The sequence below is a fragment of the Lagopus leucura genome, unplaced genomic scaffold (assembly GCF_019238085.1).
Source record: "Lagopus leucura isolate 7727_CA_CO unplaced genomic scaffold, USGS_WTPT01 Super-Scaffold_100044, whole genome shotgun sequence".
NCBI lineage: Eukaryota > Metazoa > Chordata > Aves > Galliformes > Phasianidae > Lagopus > Lagopus leucura.
Window position 1 is genome coordinate 3,153,307 of NW_024962291.1, and position 27,453 is coordinate 3,180,759.

A 27,453-nucleotide genomic window follows, 5' to 3' on the forward strand; every position below is an offset into this window, starting at 1 on the left:
GGAGGGTGGGTGGGAAGGCTACAGGAGGGGAAACGAAGAACGGCGGAAGGGAGAGGGAAGGAAAAAAACATTCGAACGGAAAAAATGCTTTAGAGGGTGGGACCCAAAGGGACTCCGCCGCTCGGGAGGGGCGGGCAGGGGGCGGCCCTTCCCTGCTCTCCCTCCCTCTCTCCCTCCCCGCCACCGCCTAGCTTGGCCTCAGACTGGGAGCTGCCGCCGCCGAAGCCGCCATGGGGGTAGAGGGCTGCACCAAGTGTATCAAATACCTGCTCTTCGTCTTCAACTTCATCTTCTGGGTGAGCCCCAGCGCGGTGGGGGCGGTTGGGCTGCGCGTTCTGCTAGAGCCGGGGTTTTTCCATTCCTTCTGCCCCGCCTTCCCCCACCAACCAGCCCCCATGTCGAGCTTTGCACCCTGCTATCAGGGCTTTGGTCGGCGGGGCGCGGGGAACATTTATCCTTTGCTATTTTTTATGCGTGCAAACGCAGCTTTATTTATTTCTGTATTTATTCATACGGCACGTCTATATATACTCGCGTAGATGGATGTATTTTTACGTCTGTGGATCTTCGCACAAGGGCGGGGGTTCGGCTCGCTGTCTTCTTTCCGCGCACCCCGTGCGGTGTTTCGGTTGCCGAGGGCTGAATAGGGTGAGCCCCCCCGTGCGGAGGGGATGCGTAAAGCAGGGGAGGTTGGGGCTGTTGCTGCCCCTCGCAGCCCTGGCAGCGCTGGAGCGGGCTGGGGTAGAGCTGGGCGCTGCCTCTGGGAACTTAGTGGAGCCGGCGGATATTCCCAGGGTGTCGCTGAGGTTTGCTTTCCTGAGAAAGTTTCTCATGGAATAATTCGTCTGCCTGGGCATGGTGGTGGCAGTGGGTCCTCCTGCTGGGGGAGGAAGGTCACCATTTGCGTTCCTGCCCGTTTATCCCAATTCTGGGTCAGACGCTGACGCGTCAGGGAGCGGTGGAGACGCTCCCCAATCCAGCCTGCCTTGAGACTGTGCTTTGCCTTTCTTCTCACATAGCAGTGACTGAGGAAGGCTGACAAGCGGTGACGACAGCGGGATTAATTGATATCCGATGCTGTGCCAGCTGCAGGATAAGTTGGGACCGTCCTCCTCCTTCTCTAGGCAGCAGAACAGGGCTGCGCCTCCCTGGGCTGTTTCCCCACGAGGTTCAGTGCCTATCCGGGGGTTTTGCTTCCCTCCTGTTCCTAGCTTCCTGCCATTCTTGTTGCAGAAGTGTGGATGCAGAAAGGAAGGGTCCCATGGGGACAGGAAGGATACAGGAGGTCCCTGTGCTGCTGCTGCTCTTGGGCAGGCTCTCTTACTCATTCTGTATACCTAACTCTCAGTAAACCATCCTTTCACTTAGAAGGGGAATGCCACATCCATTTTCCTTCCCTTTATGGCTTCTGGTGCCTGCTTCCCAAAGCGCTGCCCAGGGTTTGCCAGCCAGCAGTTGCTTCCCGGGGCTGCCTCCTCCACCAATGTTTTTCACGAACCTGACAGGCTCTGGGGCAGTAAACAACAGGTCTGATGGCTTTCAGACCCTTCTGGTTTTCCATAAGCAGGAGTCGAGGGGGATTGTAAGGTTTAGCACCTCATCAATGCGGTGAGGAGCAAGCCTCCCACAGATGGTGGGAGGAGATGTTTTGGTCACTACCCCGTCGTGAAGACCTGTGGTAGTTTTATGTTCCGAGAGAGGAAGCAGCGCTGAAGTGCTCATTGCAGGGTGTCTGGGCTGTTGGCAAGGCAGCTGTGTGGGTGTCCCAGCCCTTGGGAGATGTGGGATGAGGGGCTTGGGGCGGTGTTGGTGCCAGCTGCTTGGTATGTGAGGGCTGTGGGACTGCTCTGTTGCTTGTTCTATGCTTGGCGCTGAGTCGAAAACAAGCTTGAGGCAGAACTGGGAGCTTGGCAGGCACCGGGGCTTGGCCGCATGCTGAAAAGCAGCTCACTCCGGGGGAGGAAAGGAAGTAATTCTAAGCCTTAGTTGTGTTAACAAGTAAGAAAGAAGCTGATAACTTTTTGAAGTGGCCCCGTTGTTCTGCTGGGGCGTAAATAAACGGACACCTCCGTAGCAGCGCGGGGGCATAACAAAGCCGCCGTGTTGGGAAGCAAAAGTAAAACGTTGCTTCAGCACCAGTCGCCCTGGGCGCCTTGGCAGCCTCATCTGCCTGAGATTTCTCCTTTTGGAAACTTCTTTACCTTGTGCTTGCGCTTTAGGAAGAACCAGGCTGTTTTGGTGGCTGGGGCAGGCAGCTGGGCCAGGATGTCTGTCAGTGAGCTTACATAGGATTCCGTGCACGTCGCTGGTGTGTGCTGCCGGGTACTGGGAAGGAGAGTCCTGAGGCTGCTGAGAGCTTTCTGAAGCTCCAGTAGACCTGTGGCACCTCCAGCAGAGTTGTGCTGGGTTGTAGCATGATGATAGCTTGCAGGCATCACTAGGGTGGTGGAAGAGGACAAGGGCAGCTCTGGAAGAGCCTCACCCCACTGACATTCTGTCAAGGATAATAAGGAAAAGCTTACAAGCTTGGCCTGAAACCTTGGTAGAAATACTTGAACCCTGCTTCTGTTTTTTCTTGCATGGCTGAATTAGGCAGTATACTTGTGATATTTGAGAGCCACGGGGAGCGGTGACTTTTGGGAGATGGCCAGCTGTCTGCGAAGGGTGCTGGGTTATTGAGTGGCTGTGGAGTGAGCTGCCAAGCTCAGGCCCTGAGGCGTCGCTGGTGGAAGGGCCTCAGCACAGTCCAGGTTGGGGCTGGCACGTTGGGCTGGAGCCACTTTTATATACCCTGAGACACCAAAGGAGGCCTAATAGGTCTTTTGAAATGTGATTAAATATAAGCAGGGAGGAATCAGCCTGCTCTCACCCAGCCCATCAGCTGACATCTCCAGCCCAGCACACTGCCACCTGCTCCAGTGAGGGGTCTGGTTCAAAGAGCTCGCTTCTGGCATGGTGGTGACCAGTTGACGGTTGGACTAGCTGATCTTAGTGGTCTTTTCCAACCTCAATGATTCTATGATTCAGTCCTCCCTTCTATGCTACACGTAGCTATTTTCTCCTACGCGTGCTGAGCATGGGTGGGGATGAAAAGGAGGAGCACAGGGGGAACGTGAAAGACCATGCATTACAAGCACAGGTGAAGTTGCTGAGTATTCTCTTAACAATTCTGGGGAAATTCTGCTGGTCATCTGCCAGCCTGCAAAGCACACATGCAGATGTTTGGTGACGCTGAGGAAGGTGGCAAGCCTGCACTTCCTCAGCCCTCAATGGTGGCCCAGTGGGGACTGTCGTGCTCCAGGACTCGTTCCCCTCATCATAACAGCAAGGATTTAAATGAGGTTTAAAACAGGGGATGGAAACCCAGTGGGAGAGATGGAGGTTGGTGCGGTGCACGGCTCAAACACACTGCTCAGAAGCAGCCTGGCAGGTTCGTAGAAACAGTTTGAGTCTTGTTTGGGTTGCATCCCCACACGCATGCCTGGACTGGAAATTGCTTAAACAGTGTTAGTCACAGTGTGTCACAGGCTTTTCCAGTGCAGTGGGGTTTATGTTTTGATCCTTGGTCTCCCTGGGAATCACAGTGTTGCAAACACTGAGGACAGAAGGCTTTGCTGGCATCTGGCTGTAGTGACTTGGGGCTCGGTGTAGTTGGGAATGCACAGTGCAGCGTATTTCCACGTGCCTTGGCGGCATCTCGCTGTGATGTTTCTGGGCTATCGTGTGTACACAACCATTCCTGTGAGCCTTTGGTGTCTGCCTGCAGGAGCTCATTGAAACAGTGCTCCATCCCATGGCAGTACCTGCCTTTGCTACCCGAGGAGGGAGCATCACTGCCAGCTGTGTTCCTGTGGCTCATCTGTCAGACACCCTACAGCTCACCTCCTGTGAGAGCGCATACACGCCTTGGGAGTACTTTGATGTCGCGATGGAAAGCGCTGTGTGGGTGTGTGTTATTAAAAAGGGAAAGCTGTTGTATTACCAGTGGAGCTAAACACTGATGTGTGTGGCCAAACTGATTCTAAAGATGTATCTGAAAATGTTTTCCTGTACTGCTGGGGCAATTAACCCTTGCTGATGGGTGCCAGTGCCTGAAGCTGTACCCATGCAGGGAGCATCTCACGGTGTGTCCTCCTCCAGTGAGTGGGGACACAGGGCTCTCACCCTTCCCCTCCTCCTGCTTGGGCTGTGTTTGGCACCCAGCCTACCACTACTCCGGGAGTGTTCCTCTGGGTCTGTTTGGAAGGGCCTCACAATGTTGTTGGGCTGGTAACTATAGGCACCAGCGGAGAACTTGGTCCTGCTCCGCTGCTCTATTAATAGTGGCTGCTGGAAAGTGGCCATTGCTGAGCTGCTCCAGGCACAGCATGGATAAAATGCAGCCTTCCTCCTGTGCATGAAGAAAACGGGCCTTTCTGCTTCATTTTTGCCCCAGTTTCTGAACAGACTTAGCCTGCACGTTTTTAGCCATGTGGCCTCACCTTTGACCGCCATCAGAGACTGTGATATCAGGAGATGATGGAGAGATCTCATCTCTACTTTCCAGAAGTGTTGTGGCTTGCAAGTGCCTGAGTCAAGTTCAGTAAAGAAGATTTTTAAGTTCTTTGGCTTCCTTCAGTTGAATTGCATCTTCCTTTATCTGATTTAAGTCACTTCCTCTGCTTACATTCAACTCTGATGTAGCAATTAATTCCTGGCTGCTTGCATGGTGAGCTGCTTCAGCTTTGGTGAGTTGCTTCATCCTTCCATGCCCTCACTCCCTATGGCCCAAACTGAGCAGGAGGGCCAGCCATGTCCATGGGAAGCTGCACTGTTAAAAATACTGCATTGTGAAATACCGGCACTGACATAACCCTTCTTTTCCTTGGGGCCAGACTGCAGGATGTCTGTTGCACTTTGGTCAAGGAGCCCCATAGCCACGGCCTCTTCTTTCTCCTCCTCCTCCCTGCCAGGAAAATTATTGGGGAGAGAGGTGGAGAAAGGCAGCAGGAGGAAGAAGCGTGGTAACGGCAGAAAAAGAGAATGGTACACATCCTCATGTGCACAAGCATCATCTTGTATAGGGATTCCCCATGTTCATGGCAAGAGGAGGAATGTGCCTTATGCTCTTAAAGCATGGGTGTTTGCTTCTTTATCATGATAAAGTGATGCCCCATCTCTTGGATTTTGTGTCTCAGGAGGCTGCCATTCCCCCCTGTGCCAGCTAGCAGCCCCAGACACCGTCTTAGGCAGGCAGGATCCAGCTAGAAAAGTCTGGCTGACTGAGGCAGAAGCAATAAATCTCAGGAAGCTGGAAAAGAGAAGCAAAGAGGAAACAGCAGAACTACCGTGGTCGGCTCTTCTGTGCCAGTACACTGTGCCCTTTGGGGTGTAAAGCCTGGGATCAGCTCCTTGTGCCTTTACAGAGGGGCAGGAGGAGGGTGGAGGAGGTGTTATTTGGCTTCGTGTTTTCTTCTGAGGTTTTTCTAGATTTTTAATATTATTTGTAAAATAAAGGCAGGCAAAGGCACAAGCACAGGGGGGTATTAGAGGAACTGTCAGTTAGAAGGGTTGTGAAACCACATCTAAGAGAAATGTAGCACGAGCGCTGCTGAAATTGAAGCTTTTACTATCGCTTCCATTAGAGCAGTCCCCAGAAACACAAATCGGGGCTGTGCTGGGTTTGTGTTTGCAATGAGTCTCAGAGACTTTATGGTCTGAACAGCATGACGAGGAAAAAGGAATTCAATAGCCTGCATGAGCTGATGGATACCTACAGGAAAAAAAAAGGGAAATCTAGGCAATGAGGCTATGCAACTTGGAGACCAGGAAGGCACCCAGGGAAACTGGGGTTTTCCGAGTGCTGCTGCAATGTAAATGCTCACATCCCAGCGGACACAGGGTTACTCCAACACACCAGCAGGGTTTTCTCCCTCTTGTTTTCATTCCTTTGGAAAGATGCTGTTGTTGCATTCTGTGCTGCTTGGTGGTAGAAGGATGTATGATTTTCATGGAAAAAGTTACTCAGCGTAGCCTAAATCCTGTTTTCATTAGTGAGTGAATGTTGTTTGCTCTTAAGAAATGCAGCTGCTGTTGGATTGAAACTTCCAGCTGAAGGTTCTTGGTGCTCTGTTTAAAAAATGCTTTTCTTTCTGGGTTGTTCTCTAATTGGAAAAAAACCCAACACGTTATTCTGCTGGAACCTGAGTTTCTGCAGCAGTCCAGTGCTCTATTTCCCCTTCCGTGCTCTCCTTCCTCTCTTCTTGTTTCCTTCCTCACTGAATCCCAAGCGTGGCTGAGTTCTTTGCCCCATTCAAGAGATGGGTTGTTTGCAATGGCATCCATGAATCTGAGGACTGCCCCTTCCTTCCCAGAGGATAAGTGGACACAGGCTTTGTTATGTTCTCAGACAATAAGCAAGCAATGCCAGGCTCAATGTGGGGCGATGCCGCTGGCTGCCTTATTTAGAGCCCAGTTGGGGCACTAGCTGCCTCCGTGGCACGTCCATAGCCAGGGCTGGGAGAGCCACACTGGAGGGAGCCTGCAAGCAGGGAGGTAGCACTGATCACTGGGGACAAGTGCTAAAGGTGGTCGCTGTGGAGAGCAAAGCTTTTCTCCTTGCCCTCCTGCATTGCCCACAAGGTGAAGGTAGGGAGCCTTTATGCCAGGAACCACGAGGTCAGCTTGCCCAGGGAGTTCTGTACAGGCTGTGTGCTCGCCCAGGCTGTGGGAGCACCCCAATGAAACAGAGTTTTGGTTGGGATTTGCAGGAATCAGCAAGGGAGAAACTCACTTTCTGGCTTAAGGAGGAGCAAGACTGGGTTGAATGCAAGGAGCCTTTTTTGGAAATTTAAGTCCACGTGCATTTGGTTGAGCACTGCTGCACTTGCACAGCTGAGGACTTTGCACTTTTCCTAAGCAAAATCTCTATTTTCATATTGTCAAATGTGACCCTCGTGCTTGCACCTGACCTGCCTCAGACCCTAATGAAAAACACCGTGTGTCCACTTCTGTAGTTTTCAGGAGTTATCTTCCAGTTTTGTACATGGGCTCTTTTTTAAGATGAGTGGCTTCGGGAGTTTCAAATGCTCAGATGGGCATTTAAGCAGATGTTTCCAGCAACTGATCTGAAATTCCATCCTTTCTCTGATGCTTTTTTAAGTGAAAGGGGACTGCCATGGATAGCACGGTGAATCCTGCTGGAAGTCCACTCTGCCAGGAAGAAATAACAGGACATTAAAGCTACCTGCAGGTCATTATCATGCTCCTGCCTTGGTGTTTAGGTCTGGCCATGGGTAACATGTGGCTCTGCTCTCTCTGCAGCTGGCCGGGGGCATCATCCTTGGAGTGGCTCTGTGGCTCCGCCATGACTCGCAGACCACCAACATCCTCTACCTGCAGCTGGGTGACAAGCAGGCTCCCAACACCTTCTATGTCGGTAAGTAGTGCTGGGATGGAGGCAGAAGGGAGGGCTTGAGATACATGCTGCTGTCCTGATATTCTCTGTACTGCCCTGCTTTGTGGTGATCATTCATGGGTTGCACAGGTGGGGTGAAGACTGGTCCTTCCAGAACTCCTCAGATCAGTGACACGGAAAGTATGTGTCTGTATATCAGGGGAAGGCGGAGGTCTGAGTTTGTTCCTCTTCTCGTCTGTAGCTGAAAGTGTTTATATTCCATCTACCCATTAAGTGGTGTATCAGAGAATCACAGAATGGCTTGAGTTGGAAGGGACCTTAAAGTCCACCCAATTCCAACCCCTGCCATGGGCAGGGCTGCCCTCCACCAGCTCAGGCTGCCCAGGGCTCCATCCAGCCTGGCCTGGAGCACCTCCAGGGATCCACAGCTTCTCTGGGCAGCTGTGCCAATGCCTCACCACCCTCTGAGGAAAGAATTTCTCCTCACCTAAATCTCTTTTAGTTTAAAACCATGCCCAAGCCCTTCTGCCCAGCTGTGCATGACTGCCAGAGATGCTCCTGCTGTCAGCAGCAGTGGGTTTTGCCCCCTCCTGCCTTGTACCCAGAGCTGTATTTAAAGTATTTCCCCTTTGTATGTTTTACATTAATAATAATAATAATAATAAAATAAAAAAAAAAAGTTAAACATTTTCCTTTCCAGGAGCTGATCCAAACACCTCCTTTCTTTGGAGGCCAAATGGATGTGTCCCAAAAGACACTTCTCCAAAACCTATGAGCATCCTTTGCTCTTTGGCTTGTTTACATTCACTTTCTGTCCTTGCCCTTTGCTGTTTGGGTGCGGGTGGGGAGTGCACAACAGCAGCAAGCCAAAACCCCCCCAGCCCCACTGGCTCCCAGTGCTGCAAGCAGCCCGGCCACACGGCTCCTGCTCTGTTTAAAGTTATAGTCAGCAACACTCTGCCTGGATTCCTTCTGGTGGCTGTAATTTCCATGCAGTAATAATAGCAAAGCGTTTCTTTCAGCTGCTGTCTCTCTTAGCCAGCCCTCTTCAGCCTGAAGTCTGGGATTCTGTTTTTCTCCTTTTACTCCTCTTTTTCCCCCCAACAACTGGCATGCCCTCCCCGCCCCTGCGCCCCCCCCCTGGCGCCGGGCCAGCCAACAACCACACTGTGTTCCTGCCTTGGAGACTTCTCCCTTGAGCCCAGGACTGGTCTCTAGATATGTATTTTTCCCTTTCAAGCTGCTTTTTAGTGGCTTCCAGGGCCTGTAGGGAGGCTGTAATGCTGGGCAGGCCTTGCTGTGGGATGGGGAGCACAATGAAACAGTCAACAGGGGCAAACATGCACAGTGGGGGTTTGTATCCGGGAGAGGGAGTGGTGCTTTGCTGCCTCCTGGCTTTTCTGCCGGGTCCAGAAAGAAAAAGCTGTCCAAAAAGAAAGAGCTGTTTTTTAAAAGTTGTTATAGCCACGTGTGTGTTGTGAGAGGAAAAAACAGCGCTGCATGCAGGGCTGGGCAGCAATGGAGAAATGAGAGGAGGAGGATGTGGGGAGCAAGGCATGATGCTTATCTATCTTCAGCCTGCGTCAGGGTTTCATGTCTCCCCAGAAATAAGGCAGAAGCAAAGCAGCTTGCCACCACAGCCTTCTCCCCCTGCAGGTCCCCTCCTGGAGAGCTCATGCTGCAACAAGGGGCACAGCAGCTGGTTTGGGGCTTCCAAGAGCCAGCGAGACTGGGGATGGGGATCTCTGGGGTGCTTCGTGCTTTTGAGACTGTAGAGGAAACTGCTTGCTCTTCTTCCAAGGTTATGGTTTTACAGTGTGCAATTTCCGAGGTGATTTGACTTGCTAAGGGGCTCTGCTGGCACTGGTGAGTTATTTTTGCCTAACAGAGGAAGCCTGGGCATGCTTCTACATACACATCAGCTGTGAGCTCGCAAGTGTAAGTCACCATACAGAGAGGCAGCGTGAGCCAGCAGTGGGAGCTGGGTGCCTCACAGCCCTCCCTGCTGGCAGCTGTTCTGAGAGAGCAGCTGGGTTTCCTCCTGCTCTTCCTCTCTCTCCCTTTTAGTTGTGGATTTCAATCAAAAACCTGTCCTGAAATATGCTGTTAGCTGGTCAGCCACCAGCCTTTACAGTAGCTCGCGGCGTTGACAAACTGAATGCTAACAACTGGCTAACCATTTCCTAGATGTCTAGTGACCCCCCGCATAAAGAACCATCTTCTTTTTCAAAAGAGCAGTGCTGTGAGAGCCTCGCTGCTGGCTCCTCTCAGCATTCCAAACTGGGCAGTGGGTACCCAGCTGTTCCCAACTGGGATGGAGCAGCACGACCCACGGCTTTCATTGTCTTATCCCTGGGCCTCGGGCCAAGCACAGAGCCATGCAGACTTGGGTGTAGTTTTCCATGCGGCATTGGGTGTAGGAAGAGGGCTGAGTTTGCTGCTGTTTAGTTTTCCCTCTGACTTTTCACTTTTTGTCAGTGGTTCCTCTGCTGTTTCCTTCCCAGAACAGCAGCACCGGCACTCTTTGGGAGAGTGTAGGGTTTCGGGCAGGCACACAGTAACGATTTAAATTTGGACACGGAGTCTGTCGCTGCCACTCCCTTTCTTTCCCCTTCTCTGCTGTCCTGCAGTGTATTGCTGCCCAAATAGAAAACATATCATCACTTTTCTATGTTTGGGCTTTTTCCCCTAGCGACGAGGCTGATAAAGATGGCAGTTCTGGCTCTGGCTCCCCCGCATCTGCATGTGATCATGATGCGATACCATTGCTGGCATCCTCTCTGCAGCCTGCTTCGTACAGCACCTTCAGGAGACTTTGCTGGCCTCAGAGGCTCTGATGCTCACGTTAAAGCTTATTTAGCAGCTGTGCAGGAGTGGTCAGGACACCTGAGCTTCCCTGGGTTTACCTGCTGGCCTTCTGACATGTAGGAGCGCTCATGGCCATGGGTTCCAGTTGTGGCCAAGCCATAATGTCACAGGGCTGCATGTCTTGGGTGCAGGCTCTCATGGAAAGACCCAGGGAGCCCCAAAGTCCCAATTTCTGGGTCCTTGTGCTCTGCTCCTTCAGGCCCTGATGTGTGGCTGACTGGCAGAGATGTGAGCGGTGGCCAAGCTCCCACACCCAGCAGTAGAAAACAGGGCTTACATTTGGCATTGAAGCAGAGTGAGCAGAGTGGGTGATTGCTAAATTAACTTGTACATGGTTTGTTGTTTGTTTATTTTTTTCTCAGTTGGAAGTATGCGTATTTTTCTCTATTGGAAATAAACCTATTTATAGGTAAGGATAATTTAATTATCTAGTCTCTTAAAAGAAGAAAAGGCTGTGGTTTGTAGGTCCTCAACTTGCCAATAATCACTGACAGATCAACTCCTTCAATAGTGGTAGAATTTTTCTTAAAATAACAGATATAGTGCACAACACGTTGTCAATAGTTCCCTCTAAGTGTTTGGCTTATACCATTTCTTTAACAATGAAAATAATCACCTTTCTTTATTTTTAGCTCAGAATCAGTTTCTATTAAAAAAGCAACTTACACTTAATTGTAACCCAGCATACCTTCATAGTGATTAGCTCCCGAGGATCATTAACTCTGCAAGCTAAAATTGGTTCTGACTTAAGGCCACTTCCCTGCTGGCTTAGTAAATCTTGACTTAAAGTTGGTGGCAGTGAGTTATTTTGGGTTCAGATCTACCCGAGTGCAAAACAACTTGTGTCATTGCGTATTCGAGTTAGGCTCAGAAGGCAGCCTCGTTGCCTCTAACATGCAGCCTGCTCGTGCTCCCTGTTTGTGCACTGAAGTCAAGGGAAGCTCCAAAACTCCCTGGGCTTTGTGGATGCTGGAGACATGCAGCAGTCCTCCTCCAAGCTGCGTACTGACTTTTGAGACCCAAGGTCTCTGTCATATGATTCTATGACCCAACATTTCCCAGACAGGCAGAACAGAAGAAATCTGGTTGTGTCATCTCTTCCTGTGGGGTCAGTTTGCGTATGGGTGTGTACACATGTGGATGTTTGTTGGGTTTCTCCACACATTCCCTTTGTTTTTGTAAAGGAAGGTGAACCCCTTTCCTTTTCCTCGTGTTCTCCCACGCAAAGGCAGTGTCTCCACATGCGTGACGTGTGGCCCCAGAGGGCTTTCCATGCTATGCGACAGGGTTACTCCATCTGGAAGGCATTAGCAGCTATGGAGCAGCAGCATTTCTCTTAGGAAAAGGGCTGGAGGGAAAGGAAGGGGCTTCCCAGCTGTCATCTCCCAGCACTCTCTCTATTTTTTGGCACCTCTCACACCATTTCCAGGAAAGCACTGTTGGTCCTGCTTGCACTGTGAGATGGGATACAGGCTCCTGGGGCTGGGGGGGGACCTGCTGAGCTGATTCCATGAGTAAGTGGATAAAAATATCCCAGCGCAGCCTCCCCTCATCCAGCCCAACTTGGAGGGACTTCCCACGCCCTGCCTCTGTCTCACCCTCAGCTTGAAAGGAAGCGGACCAGGGTCAGGACTTGCTGGCTATGGAGACAGCTTTCTCCAGGACTCGTCCTCCCCACCTCCAAGCATTGGTGCCAGCCTTCCCTGTTTGGCGGCCGCAGCCCTGCCAGTCTCATTGGTGGCTTGCACAAGCCTTGCATTCTCCTCCCTGGGAGCCGCTCTGGCGGGAGGATGAGAACAAAAATCTCTTTTTCCCTCCCCACAAAGGCTCCGCAAGCCCTGGCCTGGCAGCCTAGGGCAGGAGGAGAGCATCGTGAGGGGGGCAAGGCTTGGAGAGCCGCCCAGCTTTCCTGGGAAGAATGGTGCGATGCTGGGGAGATTTTTTTTTGTTTTTTTTTTTTTTTTTTTTCCTTTTCTTTTCTTTTGGAAACATTGCCATGGTGACCTGAGGGGAAGAGACTGGCTTCCATTAGCTTAATGAGTTAAAGCTGCTGAGAGAGAAGAGAGAGAATGGGGGGAGGTAGGTGGGAGCTGCTTGGGAATGCCCCTGCCTGGAGCCTTGCACAAGGGGAGGGCTGTCTTGTCCTGCTCCTCATTTCGCAAGGACACTGCTGGGCTCATTCCTTCTTTTATTTTTTGAGGTTTTCTTTTTAATTTATTATTATTTCTTCTCTGCTTTTTCTATTGTTTTTTCTTCTTTCCTTCCTTCTCAGCAGAGGGAGGGTATGGGTTTTAGAACACTGTGGGTGCCAGCAATGTGACCACAATGCTGGAGTAAGCAATGACATCTAGTGCTTCCCACCCCTGCTCCCAACACTTAGCATCCTGGATCCTACCTGCAGCGGGAAGCTTTTTCAGTCCAGGACGGGCTTACAGACATTGATTCCCTTCTCCGAAGCTGGAATCAGGAGGAGGCTTGGGCAAGGGGAAGCCCAGTCAGGTGCTTAGAGGAACAGTGTGTCATTCAGGATGGGATGACAGGTGCCTTGCTCACTGACACCAAGCCCACACTGGCTGTCATCGCTGCAGGCTGCCAGGAATGAGAACTAAGACGTGTCAGGCTGCTTTCTGAGAAATGGGCTGGGCTGTTCCAGACCTGCCATGAGCAGCCCTCCCGCTGCCTGGCACCCAGGCAAACACCAGGCACCAGCTCCTTTCCCTCAGGGGAAGGGTTGGGTGTGGGAAAACGTGATCCAGAGCATACAGCTGAGTGTCTTGGTTGGCTTTTGTTTTCTTTTGCAACCTTCAGTGTGGCATTTCCAAGGAAATTTGTATTGTATGAGACCATATAGTATTGTTATGTATTTTGTAGATGTTTTTGAATAGGCCCCATTGCCTCCCCATAGGCTGCAGTGCTCTTGGTTGTGCCCCACGCTGCAACTGGCCTCTATACCCAAGCTTTAGAGGGTTTTTGATCTCTCTGTGCTCAGACCCATCTCCCTGTCTTGGCAGCGTGGGACCTGGGGATGGTGGTGAGGTAGCTGTCCTTCATGACCCTTAAATGAAGCACAGGAAGGGGCTCTAGTCCCTTCTGTTCTCCCAGTGATGTTCTGACAATGCTTGCTCAGCCTGGAAGTTGCCTTCAGTGTTCATTTTGAGGGATATAAGAATACAGCCTTCTATAGCCCTGTGGGGAAGCTGCCTGTCGACTCCCCGCAGCATCGTGCTCTGCAGAAGCGCTACATCTGCATTGTTGCCTCCTACTGGGAGGGTCTGTGGGAATGGTGGCTTTTGTGCCATGGTAATGACTTACCCCCTTGTCTGCAGTGGAAGTAGCAGCCAGTGGATCGTGGTGAGGATGTCTGTGTCACCGTGACAGGGACATCCTGCTGGGTCAGCTTGCCATTGTGCCGCTCTTCCCTTGTGCCCGGCTTCCTCCCTCCTGCTGCCTCTAAATATAGTAAGGGAGAGATGTGGGGTCCCAGCAGAGGGGCTGTACTGGGGACACTTCCCTGTCCAGGTGGGCTGGGGTGTTTGCAGGGTAGTGGCTTTTGTTTTAAAAGGGAAGGATCGGGAGCTGAAGTTGACCCTTTCTTGTGGCTGTCACATCCATACTGGGGTTTTAAACACATCAAGGTTGTTGTCTATCTGCTTTTTAGAAGGTTTACCTTGGCTTAACTTCACTTGCAGTGAGGTCAGTAAGAGCGCTCATGTCACGCACGCCCATTACAAATGGCTACGGAATGGAAAATAGAACCCATTTACAAAATGGCAGACCCACAATACTTAAGAATATTAGTTAATTAAAATACACCAAACCTATGGACTACGTGAGGAGAAAGCAGTACTTCTGGAGCAGGAGCCAAGTGATGTGTAACTGAGCTGGCAGCACTTGATCATTGAGAGCACTTGGGTGACCCAGCTCTGGGTTCCTTGGTGAAGGAGCTTTGGTTTCCCAGCGCCCTGTGTCTGGTGTCCCAGCATTGGAATAGTTGAGAAGCAAGTTTGCTGTGAGAGTTTAGAAAACTTCACTGTGGAAGAGCCTCTAAAAAACAAACGCTAGATTGTATTAAATGAGATGCTTAAGCAGTGCTTTTCCCTTAGTTTTGTGGTGGGATAAATATTTGTGTAATGTATAATATAAACAAACCATACGCCCTGTTGCTTGTTTAAAAAGATAACGCTAACTCATCATTTTTATTTCCTCTGCTTAAGTATTTAAAATAGGGCGCCATGGGAATTCCTATACTGCAGCTTTCAGGATGCTGTAGTGCCTTTGTCTTCCCCGCTATGCCCTCTTCCTAACACTGATCAAGCAATTTTGGGGGTGGTTGCTTTTAAAAGGTTCAGTGTTACCTACTTGGAACACTCTGAGGTCTGACTTCTCCCGTGTGCTGTGTGGTTTGCTGGGGTGCGAGCATCCCACTGAACAGTGAGGGTTGGCTCGGGCTGAGGGAATCTCTGTGAGCAAAGACACCCCAAAGGTGCTTGCTGACAGTAATAACTTTTATTTTAATGGGAGGAATAGTAGGGTGGAGGTTTGGACCTGAGGATGTCAGTGTTGGTGGAGCAGCAAGCAGTGTGAGATGCAGTGGCTTTGCTGCTGCCATGTCCACCGCTGCCTCTGCTCCTCTGTCTCCCAGCACTCAATTATGCACACCTGTAATGAGCAGCAATAAGCAGCCAACATGCCTGGCCACAGTGAGATGCTCCCACAGATCATCCCATGTTAACATCCTTACCTCTTGCTCTGCCTTGCAGGAATCTACATCCTGATTGCTGTTGGTGCTGTCATGATGTTTGTGGGCTTCCTGGGATGCTACGGCGCAATCCAGGAGTCACAGTGCCTTCTGGGGACGGTAAGGCTCGGTGCTTTGGCTTCTGCCCAGCAATGTGGCATCAAGTGGTCCCTGTGCCACTTCTTCCCTACCCTACATCCCCTGCCGTTTCTCATTTCAATCTTGGTTTGGAGGCTGTTGTGGAGATTCCAGATCTTAATGTTTTTTGCCTGTTAGGAGGACTAGGAAACAGCGAAGGTTTCCCACAATATCTTAGTGAGATTGTCAAGGTAAATCCTGGGAAACCCAGTGCTGCAGAAGTACAGGTGTCCTTGATGTCAGGCAGCAGCTCGGATTCCTGGCACAGTGTGAGCTCATTTGCACGAAGTGCAGCCACACCAAAAACTTGTGCCTCCGGAGAGGGACATGCAAGTACTTGCAGCAAGTTCTCACATGCAATTCAGCTTCAGACCAGGTGCCAGGCTTTGTAACATTGCCAGGTAGTGGCTGCAAGCCTCAGGGAGGTGCTGGCTGCAAGATGCTACCAGTGTGGAAGACTGTGACCCATGATTGCAGACCCTGATAGGACAGAAGGAACAAGAGCTTTCTTCCCTTTACTTTGAAGATCACTTACCCCCAGGTTGCTTCTGTATCCACACGGGCTCTAAGGAGGGGGCTCTCATCAGCTTTTATAAAGTACTTTTGTACATTAGTGGATAAGAGCAGGGTTTTGCTGCAGGCTTTATCAGTGCTACCAGGAATAGGAGGAGCCCCTGCGCAAATCTGACAGCGATGGTTGCAGCAAGGTCTGACAGCTTTGGGTTGTTTTTTTTTGTTAGCGTGAATGATTACAGAATCTGAATTACCCCTCATACCCTCTTGAAGTTGGAAAGAGGATTAGGAGGGCAGATGGTACCACGTACCTGCAGCCCAATGGGGAAGCTGTCTGCTTTGGCTGAAATTAGCAGCTCGAGCTGCCGGGTGCTGCTTGCATGTGCTCACGCTGTGGCCTGCCAGGAAAAGGCTGGAGATGCTTTCTGATGGCCCTTCCTGCTGGCCAGAGCTCCCACTGGGCTCGAAGGACATTTAGGGCAGCATACTTGGGGTGCTCTGTAGGAATGACCAAGAGACCTCCGTCACCCAGCCAGGAGCGCCTCCATACGTGCCATGGTATAGAGCTGTACCGGCGGTGCTTTGCAGCTGGCAGAACTGTGCCTGCAGAATGCTTGATCCCTTGATCTGGGCTGAACAAGCCACCCCTCCTCAAAGGGTACCACCATGAAAGTGAGCCCTCCCGCTGAGTTCTGTGTGAGCTCTGCAGCACCCCAATTCCAGTCTGATGGATTGACCACCACAAAATGTTCCTGAGATGCAAACAAGGAGGAGGAGGAAGGCTTGGTGTGGTGACAGGGAAGAGTGTGGGAGCTGCAACAACAGGGCGAGGCTGTGGGAAGACATCACTTTTTATATTTATTCAAAAAACTGCAGTAGCTTTGCAGAGCTGAGAATGCCGAGAGAGCTGGCCGTTAATCATCCCCTGAAGCCCTGCAGCTCCTCAGCAGCCAAAATGTGCTTTTAACCCTGCGCTGGCAACTCCCACCCTGGGGCAGGATGGGAAGACTGGCTGAGAGTTTCTGCAGCAATTGGCTTGGTGATACTGGGGCATCCTTGAGCCTGCTGTCTCTGGGGGGGGAGAGGGGCTCTGGTTATCTCTCCTCAGCTGTGCCAGCATGGAGCTTGGGAACGGAGTAGCATCTGGTAGCTTGTAGGAGTTTGGGATAAGTGTGTGACAGACCTTGCTTGGGTCTCCTCCATCAGAAAACCTGCCGTGCACCCCTCCCACCTTATTGCTTCTTCAGCCTGTACAGCTGTGCTTAAGCGTCCCCCTCCCACTTTGTCTCCACAGTTCTTCACCTGCCTGGTGATCCTGTTTGCCTGTGAGGTTGCAGCTGGAATCTGGGGATTTGTCAACAAAGACCAGGTAAGGCAGTTCCCTGTCCTGTGACTGTGGGATGGGGAGGCTGTGCAGGCACGAAGGCCGGGTTAGAAACAGCTCCTGGCTGCCAGTGGTGGGGAGCGAATTTGAGTTTGCATATAATGCGTGCCATGGCAGAAGGTTGGGCCTGCTCAGTTCTTACATAGCTCAGGGCTGTGGTTGGAAACACCCTTACACCGAGAGCATGACTTCACCAGAATAAACTCCCTGGCTAAATGTACTACTGTGCAGACAGCGTGCTGTTCCCAAGCAAATTCACCTTTGCACATGTTGGTTTGTGAATCCTGAGCAGCTCAAGATGTATGAGTGAAGCAGCAGAGCAAGTTGGAGGCAGGGTAAGGAGGGCTGTGACTGCTGCTCTGCATGCAGGTGGAAAGCTTCAGGATATGGGAGAAACTTAGGATTTGCCCACGTGAAAGCAATGACTGCAGTTGCTCACAATGAATTTCACTGTTTGAAATGGGTGGGGCAGCTGTGTGTTGGCTTTTTCAGCCACAATAAGCAAGCTGCTTGGAAGCCTCTGACAGCTGGCTGTACCCCAGTATTGTGTGATTGCATCTCGTGGGCTGGGAAGGAAAAGATGGGTGCACCAAGGGGACACTCAGGAGGACGAGGCAGAAAGTCTGCCTGGGCCAGCACCCTGGGGGACAGCAAGTGCAGCAGGCACAAGATGCCTCCATGGGACCACAGGCAGTCTGTCTCTGGCCCTGCCATGTTAGTTCTGCTTTAGCTACAGGATCAGGAAGCGATTATTTGTTTTGTTTTGTTTTTTCCATACCTCTGTACCATAATCGGGGAGTACTGCCCTCCAAACCCAACTTTTTGAGTAATTATGAAAAAATGCTGGGATAAGTGATTGATATGGCATTGCTTTTTGCTACAGTCCCTTTATTTGTGTGCTAATCCATCACATGCTGCAAAAACAGGTGTTCTGGAAAGTGCTTTCCTTTCCCATACTTGCCCATATTTTTTTCTTTTGCCTGTCCTCCTTTCATTGCCCTCCCAAATTATTGGTAAGTGTTGGAGGATAAGCCATGAGGTCAATTTCCCTGAAAATGAATGGGGCTTTTTTTCCTGGTCTTCTTTTTTTCTTGCTTGGCAGAGCAGATGCTGGTGGGTGTGTGCAGTCCACCGGGCCAGCTGGCTGAGCTGGGGCATGGCTGTTAATTCTCCAGCAGCCATTACAGGATGGGGACTTCGTGCCCCATGATAGACAAGGCTTTGTCCATAATAAAAAGGGTCCAAACCTATTAAAACAGCATGTCTGCCTGTAAGTGCTGTCTAGGGGAAGCTGCTGGGTGGGTTTCCTTATTCTCAGGCTGAAAGGAAGTTTTTCTGGTCTTTCTTAGATAGCCAAAGACGTGAAGCAGTTCTACGACCAAGCGTTCCAACAGGCGCTCATGGCAGATTCAGACTCGAACAACGGGAAGGCTGTGGTGAGGACTTTCCATGAAACGGTGAGGCTCCAGCTGCACACAGTTGGTCGAGGCAGCTGCTGGGGAATGGGGTCTATTGTGCCACACTGTACTTAAACTGCTCCCCAAGGAAAAAGAGACATTAAATTCACCTGCGGAGCAGGGAGTGAGGACAGCACTGCGTTATTAGTGGTTAGGATTGAGGTGAAGCAAGTCTGTTCTTGCTAGGCTTTTGCTGCCTGCTTTCCAAGCTCTATGGAAAAAAGAAAAAAAAAAAAAAGCTCCTCTGCGTAGGAATTTCCTTGCAGCCAGAGGAAATGAGAATGTGGGAGGAAGGAGGAGAAACTGTGGTCAGGAAAATGGATAGGAAAAGCAGTGTCCAAAGCAGATGATAGTTCATTCAGGCCCTAGCCTGTAAGGCTACCTCTTCTTAAATGCTGAGTAACAGAGCTGCACCTTCTTATATGTTCTGTCCTTCACACTGTGTGAAGAAGTGTGGCCTGAGCTTTAACAAAACTGCTTTTAATTTACCTCAGCACTCTAAATCAAGTAAAACTCAGTGGAAGACAAACGTTGCTCTGAGCGGCTACATTTGAGACTTCCTCTGCTCAGCAGGAAGTAAATTTCTGGAGAGAGCTGTATTCATTCTCCTCCAGGATATGAGGCCAGACATGTCTGGGATCACTGTAGGAAGCAGCTGCCCTGCATGTGAAGAAAAAAGTTGAATTTGGAAAGTTGTTTCTTCCTCTTGCCTTCCTCCCCTTCCCCCCCCTGCTCCTCACACACATCCAAGATGCCTCCAAAGTCTTGGGTGGCTTTTGAAGATGTTTAGTGGTGAGGAGAGGGATTGCTCTCTTCTAACCTGTTTTTTCCTTCTCTTTGCAGTTGGACTGCTGTGGTCCTGATGCTGTGGTTGGAACACTCACTCCTCTGTGGAGAGATGACCTGTGCTCGAAGGACTTCCTGAAAGGCTTGCTGCAGGTAGGACTGGCTACTCTGCCCTTAGCGCTGCCACAGAAAGCTGAGGCTTTATTTGGGATCTGGATACAGGGTAGAGCTGTTGTTTATTTGGAGATTGTGTAGAGGGACATCAGGTTCCTGTTGATACTTCCTGTGGTGCTCCTGCTTGAGGAGCTCGCATCCAGTGGGGAGTCCTAGAGCCAGGACCCATAAACATGAGTGGGACAAGGGGAAAGCGGGGACCTCAGAGTGCTTTTTTGGATATCTGGGGAAGGTGGGAGGACAGCAGGTGCTGACCGTGTTGGTTCTCTGCTTCAGGCTGATGCAAGCTGCCACAAAAAGATTGACGAGCTCTTCTCTGGGAAGCTGTACCTGATCGGTATCGCTGCCATCGTGGTTGCTGTCATCATGGTAAGCATCACCGCAGTTGGGATGGGAAGTGGGAAGCTGGACCCCCACCCAGCAGACCAGAGCCCTCTGCACCGCAGCTGCTCTGGTATGCAGCAGGACTGCAGGCTTCGTGCCCCCAATATCTTGTTGGGGTGGTGCCCAGGCAGTGGGGTGAAGCAGGACCACACGCAGGCCCTTCTGGAAAGGTAGGGGGCTGGAGCTCATCCATCCTCACTGCCTCCAATGCTGGTCCTTCCTCCTGCTGTGGTGCCTGGCCTCTGGGGTCCTGCAGCAGGAAGGAATCTTCTCCCTGGTGTTCAGTGGCACTTGGGATCTTATCTCAAATTGGCCAGATCCTTGAAGAAATGGCAGCAAAAACATCTCTGCCTTATCTTTGGCATGAGAGTGTTTACTTGGAGGGTGTGGAACGTGAGAATGTCTTAATCCCTAGCTTCAAGAGAGGGGAGCTCCCATGTCTTGGGGATCAGCACCTCACTGGTGGCTTTGTGTCTCCTGACAGATCTTCGAAATGATCCTGAGCATGGTGCTGTGCTGCGGCATAAGGAACAGCTCCGTCTACTGAGGCGTGAGAGCGGGGAGGGGAAGGGGGGAGCAGGGCAGACGGCGCTGGAGGGGACCCCAAGTGCCACCAAGTGACCAGGAGACATTTCAACAAAAGACAAAGAAAAAAATGTACATAAATACTTCCAATATTACCATACAGTACTTATCATTTTTATTTTGAAGTACTTTTTTTTTTTTTTTTTTTTTTTTTAAATAAATAAAACTTTCCCGTATCCTTGTGGCTCAGTTAGTTACACATCACTTTTGTGTGATAGGGAAAGCTGCTGTAGCAGATCTAATCCTTCCTCCCCCTTCCCCAGCCCCAAAATTCAGAAATAACAGTGGTGGAGGATGTACAGAGGAGAAGGCTGCAGCCTGTTATCAGAAATCTTTGCCTTGCTTTTTACTATTTCAGTACAGACTGTTTTTTTTTTATTGTTATTATTATTTTTATATATGCATAGTTCGATGCTGAAGCTGGATTTAGCTTTTTTGGTCATTTGTTTTCTTTTCCTACCATCATCCTAATTCCCAGCATTTCCACACTGTTGTCTGGGAAGGCCAGGAGAGAGGAAGGGGAGCAGACCCAGTTGGCCGGGTGCGATGTGTCCTGGCGAGATGGAGGTGAATGCTCCTCTCAGATCTGTTTGCATCGCTAGGTAATCTCTTACCACAGGTCACACTGACATTTTTTTACTCTCTGAAGGTAGATGATCTTTATAGTTGTTTTTTTTTTCTTTTTTTTTTTTTTCTTGTTAGTTTTTCTGTAAGCTCTGACTTTATAAATTGGCTCATTTCCAGCGATCTGTCACGTTGAAGGGTCAGTGGCTGGGGATGAATTGAGTCCCGGTTCTTCTAACAGAACATCCTGAAAACTAAGTTGTTCTATTTTTTTTTTTTTTTTTTTTTCTTTTTTTAAACCTCACTGAATGTTTATAGACATAAATTTCTGGAGTGAATCTAGCGTTGTACAGAGCTTTCCAACTGATGCTTAGATACAAATGATTATGGGGAAGGGGGGAGGGAAAAAAAAGCAAGATTTTTTAAAAAAGAAGAAAAAAAAAAGTCCTTAACCTTAAAAATTCTACATTTACACACTGCAGGGGTTCCCAGCTGTATACATATACGCTTTAAGATTTCATCTTTGCATCACTCTTTTGCTCGGTGAAATTTTCCCCGCTTCAAGTATATTGTGGCACTCTGTAGCATTGCTGGGAAAATTTCATAGCCTGATTTTGGCAAAAGAATTTTAAAAATTGTTTCTCTCTTAAGACCTTTCATTTTCAGTAACAGTACCTAGAGATCAGCTTACCAGAACAAGGGAATTCAGGATTATTGCACCAGTCAAATACTTTCCTGTGCTCTGGTAAGCGCTGGTTGCCAATTAGATGTATGTGGCTTCTGTTGTATGCCACTCTTACCGTGTACATAGAGGGGAAGAGTGACCCAGGATCTATGTAATAAAATCAGAGTGTCTCTAAAAAGATGATCTATGTGTATAGTTCTATAGATATATATTTTTAAGCAAAGCTTTTTCCTTAGTCCAAATGGGCACCTGAGCTGGAAATCTTAGCATCTCTCAGCTCTTTGCCACATTGAAGCAGGAAAGGGGAAGATGTAAAACTTGCAGTCGCCTTCCTCACCTCAGGAATATTTCTGTTTCTTTGAGGATTTCACTCTCCCCTTACCTTCAGGTAGTGGGGAGGAGCTCCAAATCAGATGAGGAGAGAGAAATGTGGTCAGTATGAGCACCTTGTCTGTGGCACGTGGGTGCCAAAATGGAACAGGAAATTCCTGCAGTGGGGCAAGCTGATCCCTGCAGTGGTTTTTCTCCCCTTTCTCTCACCCCCTTCCCATTCCTGCCTTTTGGTATATAGGGCCTTTAAGAATTATATAGAGGGAGAAAAATATATAAAATTGCGCTAGGTAAGAGGAGGATGTGCTTCAACAGACCTTTGTTTTGAGGGGGTTTGGAGGAGAAAAGATTCAGCCTTAGAAACAGCCTTAAAGCAACACTGCCCTGAATGTCCACTTTGTGCACGTGGAGAATGAGGCTCGGGTTTGCAGTAGGTAACCCCTTCCAGGCTCCCCAGCATAGCTCCTTCAGGTCATCTACTCTGTGGCTATAGATGTATGCATTGGCCAAGCATGTGTGTTTACATATATGTGCATCAGGATTGTCAGCATACAGAATGGATGTGTAACTCGCCGCCTTTTTCGTTGACTGTTGATAAATGTGTATAAATATGCCATTAAGCATTTAAATTCTGTTTTCTTTCCTTGTACCGTGTTTTTGATATTGTTCAGTATTCAGTTGACGCTGTGTAAGTAGCTGCAGCTCTGTTTGAAGATGGACTGGGTCTCCCTGCAGAGAACTCGATGCAGGTCAGGCACGTCCTTGGATGGTGTAGCTTCAGGGATCCGGGCTGTCCCGTGCAGGAGCAACTGGGAGAAAAGCGGTGCTCGCTGAGGGAGTTGGGGCTGTGGGAGCAGAGAGAGCAGCAGGATGTCTGCTCAGACCATGTGCTGCCTCCTGTCCTTGTGGGTGCTGATGGGGATGTCACGGGAGGGGCTGAAGGAGTTCTGTGGGGAGAGGGGTGCGCTTTCTTTGGAGTTCAGCTGAGAGTCCCCATGTTCAATTGTACGGTTTGACCCAGAGGGGTTGCAGATGAAATTGTGGGTGATCCATACAAACCCTCCCTCTCCAAAGAAGCATCTTTCTGAAGCAAGAGGCAGCAAGCTGCAAGCCGAGTGAGAGGGAGGAGGGAGGCTGTGGGGAGGAGGTGAGTGAACTGTCCAGGTCTGAGTTCAAAGACCACATGGAAAAGTCAAACAGAGCTGCTGACAGCTCAACTGAATGCTTGGGATTTTTTCATACTGTGGAGCATGCCACAAAGCAGTGTGTTTAACAATTTCTTTTTGCCTTTTTTTTTTTTTAAAGAAACAAAACAGAAATCAATTTAATAAACATTTCTCATAGTGTGCATAGTGTGATGAACCGCTGCAATTTTACAACCAGTTAACCTTAACACCAGGATGCTTTGTGAACCAGGCTTCAGCAGCGTGGGCTTTAGCAGCCTCAGGGAGGGGGCGGCAGGCTGGGGATGTGGTTGGAATGGAGCTGAAGAGTGAATGGGGTTGCATCTCCGGGGGAGCTAATGTGTATTGCAGAACGTGTGACTGTTGAAATTCAGGGTTGGGGTTGTGGCAATGGCATGCATGCCTAAGGGGCTTCTAAAGTGACCTGAAATAGGGAAATAGGCCCCAAAGCCCTCTGCTGCCTTCCATCTTGGGGCTGTTTGTACGGATGGTCTGGTAGAGTCCTTGCAGCTCCCACAGCCTGCTGCTCTGTGCCATCAGAGGAGCAGCGAGGGAGGAGGTCAAGCATGCGATCCAGCAACCACCTTTCTGTCTTGTCCTGGCTTGGACTCCTTGCTGCATTTGAAGCACGGCTGTCCTGCAGCCATCGCCTGTGCTGGTGCAGAGAGGGACGGAGAGCCCTGCTTGTGGCGGCTGTGCCTGTGCTATGAGATCGTGCCCATCTGTTGTTCTTTCATTTGTTTACCTGAATGTTAATGGAGTCGGACATAATGACTTCTGGAAAGAAAGAAAAAAAAAAAAAAAAAAAAAAGTGATATTTAAAAACAATTAAAAAAGAAACAAAGCAAACCACTCCCTCGTTAGTGGATTTTTGATGATGTGTTGTCAGATCTTGTTTCTTTCCATCGCGCACCGATTTCTGCCACGTCTTCCAAGGAAACAGGGTTGTCTTGTTCTCGCTTCAAAGCAGGACTCGGGCTGCAGGGAGTGCAGTCCTTAGCTGACCTTCCAGGTGGTTTCCCGTGAGTGTGATGCTGTTTGCTTTGTGCCATAGAACATTTGAACTGTGGTGCTGCTCCACATGGGGATGAAATTATGCCTGCCGTTTTAGAGCTAATGTTACACTGATGTGAATTGCTGTCAGCCTTGAGCTGGTGTTAAACAGGGAGAGAGGCGATAGTGGAAACAAACTGGCAAAGCACAGCACATATCTGGCATCTGGGCTGTATGCCTTGGGACTCAAGCCTGGAAACATAGCTGGGATCCTAAAGCTTGCCCAGCTGAATGCTGTGCCCTGTTGGCACTTCAGGTCTAAGCATTAACACGTGCTTGAAGCAGATCAGTTGTATGTGATGCTTGAGCTGAGATGCTAAGAGAGAAATGGGCAAACCAGGCCCTTTTAAGGTGTTGTTCAGGGAAGGAGCTGGTTGTTCTCAGAGAACAGCGGTCCTGCTGCGTAGGAGCATGTGAGCAGCATGGATAAACCACTGTGCGGGGAAGGGTGGGTGGAAAGCCTGCAGCCCTGTCCTTCTCAGATTACACCAGCAGCCACAGCTTGGCCTTTTTTTGAGAAAAAGTTTCTTATCCAGAGGGTTGAAGGACTTAAGAAGGGCCAACTCACTGGAGGTGTTACTGGAGACTCCTGATTCCTAGGAATATTAACTTGAAAATATTGTTTTGGAGTTTTTTTAGGGGTTTTTTTTTTTTTTTTGGTCAAACAATTGTATACTAATTTAGGCTTTTCCCAGCAGAATCCTTTTCATTCATCCTCTGCCCCCACCAACTGTTTTTAAAACAACTCTCTAGAGCATTTCTAATGAGAAGTTTTGGAGGTATTTTTTGCTTTGGGCAGCTCTATTTCCTAAGCCTATTCTGGGCTGTTTGTGTTACCAGTAGCAATGTGTCTAATTGCTTCCTACTAAGAGGGCTGGGACTAGCAGCAAAGGTATAAATTGCTGATGTCCATTCTGTGTTTAGATGTTGTCTGAGCTCTAACTACATTGTGCTGTAGTCCCATGGGGTGTTGGGAGCAGGCAGCTCTCCCATAGAGCTGTTTACAGCAGCGGTTGCTGCAGGGGAAGGCACCCTCCCTCCCTCTCCTCCAGCTGCCAGCTCCACTTGCCTGGCTCAGAGATGAAGGATGTCTCAGTTGCTGCACTCAAATTCCTGATCTGAGCCGCCGCGGCCTTTGCTGGGCGTTAGTGGGTGCTGAAGGGGAAAGGCAAACATAATTAACTGCATGCCAAGTGCTCGATTAAGTGACAGACACAGGCTGGAATCCCCTCATCCCGTATGCACCAAACTGAAGTTAAGAGTGCAGTGTTAATTTCTGTGATGTCTGCCTGACCATTCCTCAGTTTCAGCCTGGGGATCATCACGCTGTCCTGCACAGGGCGGGAGCTCAGCAGGAGGTAGATACACAAAGATGCACTCCGGTGGTGTAAACATTTCAGCTGACCTCTAGCAGCTTGCCTGATGCAGGCAGCCCGCTGCTTCCATTTCGGAGCCCAGGGAGCTGGAGAAGAAAGAAAACACCACTCAGCTGCTAAAAATGCTGGAAAGCCCACATCTTCCCACATGCAGATACATTACAGTGGGTATATAACTGCAGCAGCTAGGCATGGGAATGTGGACTTCCTGCATTTCTCTGCAGGGATTCCATGAACCCCTTTTGTCTGGTGGTTGCAAGTAACGTTTCTTATTACAATTTAATCACTTTTTTTTTTTTTTTTTTTTTTCATTTTCCTTTCTTTCTAAGTGTTTCTTGGCCCTGTTTTGCTAGGGAATCGCCTCATGTTCAAACAGAGCTTTGGTGAGCACCCAAAATGTGATGGTGCAAGGCCAGGCAAATTCTCTCTTACATACAAAATGTCCCTAACAGAAAACAATTGCAGGTTCTCCCTATAGGTTGGGAGTAACTTTGTTATTGGGAAGAGTCAGGTAGTCAGGTTGATACCTGTCCTCATTAAGAATATTGCCTCCACATGAGTTAATTTTACATAGCTCACTTAGCAAGGAAAAAACTCCAATGTGAGTAAACAGCACTGGAATAAATCAAATCTGCTTGCATGAGAGCCAGGGTCAATAAGAAAGCACAAAAGTAAAACAGGTAAGCAAAAACTGATGTAGGAGAAAGGCAGTGTCAAGCACCAATCCTGGAAACGTCCCACAGGGTTTCAAGGATATTTATAGGCTTTCCTTCTTGTAAATAGGAGAGGTCAGGTGATTATTTCCCCCAGCCTTTACTCATTCTGGCTCGGTGCAACTGCAGTCTTCCAGCAGAGGAGGACATGCTGTACATTGCTGTGCTTGTGATTTTTACCTACAGGAAAATGCTCCTTTCCTTCTCCACTTCCCCTCATGAACTCTGGCATCAAGCTGAGCATGGCCATACCAGACTCATGTCCACAGTCGTTCTGGGTGCATGAGATGGAGAAAATGCACTGGATTGCCCTGCTTGGTCTTCAGTATCACAGTGGCTGCTGCCAGTTTGCTATGCCATGAAGAGAAGGGCAGGCAGACTCTCCCAGCCAGGCTCTGAGCGCAGAAGCCTCCAGAGCATGGGCTGGGCTGCAGCCTGCCAATTGAGCAGCGGAAACAGTCACCGGATAGGGGCCAACAGCGGATTTATGTGCAAGAAAGGAACACGGGCTCCCAACAGCAGGGCTGAGTGGAGACACACTGCTTCCCGTAAAGGCATAGGACCTGTGGAAGAGCTGAGTCTGCTCCAGGCACAGTGTACTTGCTTAGAAGATCTCCTGTGATGGCACACAGAGCCATGTCCAGCCCCACACCCCTCTTCAAGCCATCTTAGTTCACGCTGGCTAGGGGAAATGCTTTACCATCTGTTCGTCTTTAGGATCTGACTCATTATTTTTATTTCAGCTGTCACCAAGCAATAGCAAAAATCCCAACACAGCAGCACATTCACCATCGTGAACTGTCTTGTCTTCAGTCAGCAGAGAAAAGAACAGCTCATTCCCAGTTCTCTGCAGTGTGTGAGACTCATCTTCTGCACAACGATAGGAAAGAAGAAAAAGGGTACAGACAGCTGTTGTAGTAACCTTGGCCATCAACTGCATCCTGGCAAAAAAAAAACAACAAACCCACATCCATGGCTTATGCTGTGTGTCTCCACCCTTACAAAAATAGGGCATGACAGTGCTTACTACACATCGTTTCCCTGCCTGCTGCTGGTACGCCCAGACAGGGTTATGCAGCAGGCCCAGCCCTCAGCCAGCCTGTGTCTCGCCTGCCCAACGCTTGC

General features: G+C 49.7%; 1 protein-coding gene across 1 annotated transcript; it reads left to right on the forward strand.

Moving 5' to 3' along the window:
• The first annotated feature begins 174 nt into the window (after positions 1–174).
• CD81 (CD81 molecule) lies at positions 175–21,304 on the forward strand. The gene is made up of 8 exons (XM_042884579.1): positions 175–296; positions 7,303–7,417; positions 15,025–15,122; positions 16,948–17,022; positions 18,387–18,494; positions 19,338–19,433; positions 19,731–19,823; positions 20,323–21,304. Exons 1-8 carry the CDS (start codon positions 231–233, stop codon positions 20,383–20,385), a joined length of 714 nt encoding a protein of 237 aa, XP_042740513.1. The 5' UTR covers positions 175–230; the 3' UTR covers positions 20,386–21,304.
• Positions 21,305–27,453: the final 6,149 nt, after the last annotated feature.

Coding starts and splice junctions, on each gene's coding strand:
- CD81 (XM_042884579.1), top strand. CDS start 231: ATGGGGGTAGAGGGCTGCACCAAGTGTATCAAATACCTGCTCTTCGTC. Junction 19,434..19,730: donor TCCTGAAAGGCTTGCTGCAG/GTAGGACTGGCT, acceptor TCTCTGCTTCAG/GCTGATGCAAGCTGCCACAA. Junction 19,824..20,322: donor TCGTGGTTGCTGTCATCATG/GTAAGCATCACC, acceptor GTCTCCTGACAG/ATCTTCGAAATGATCCTGAG.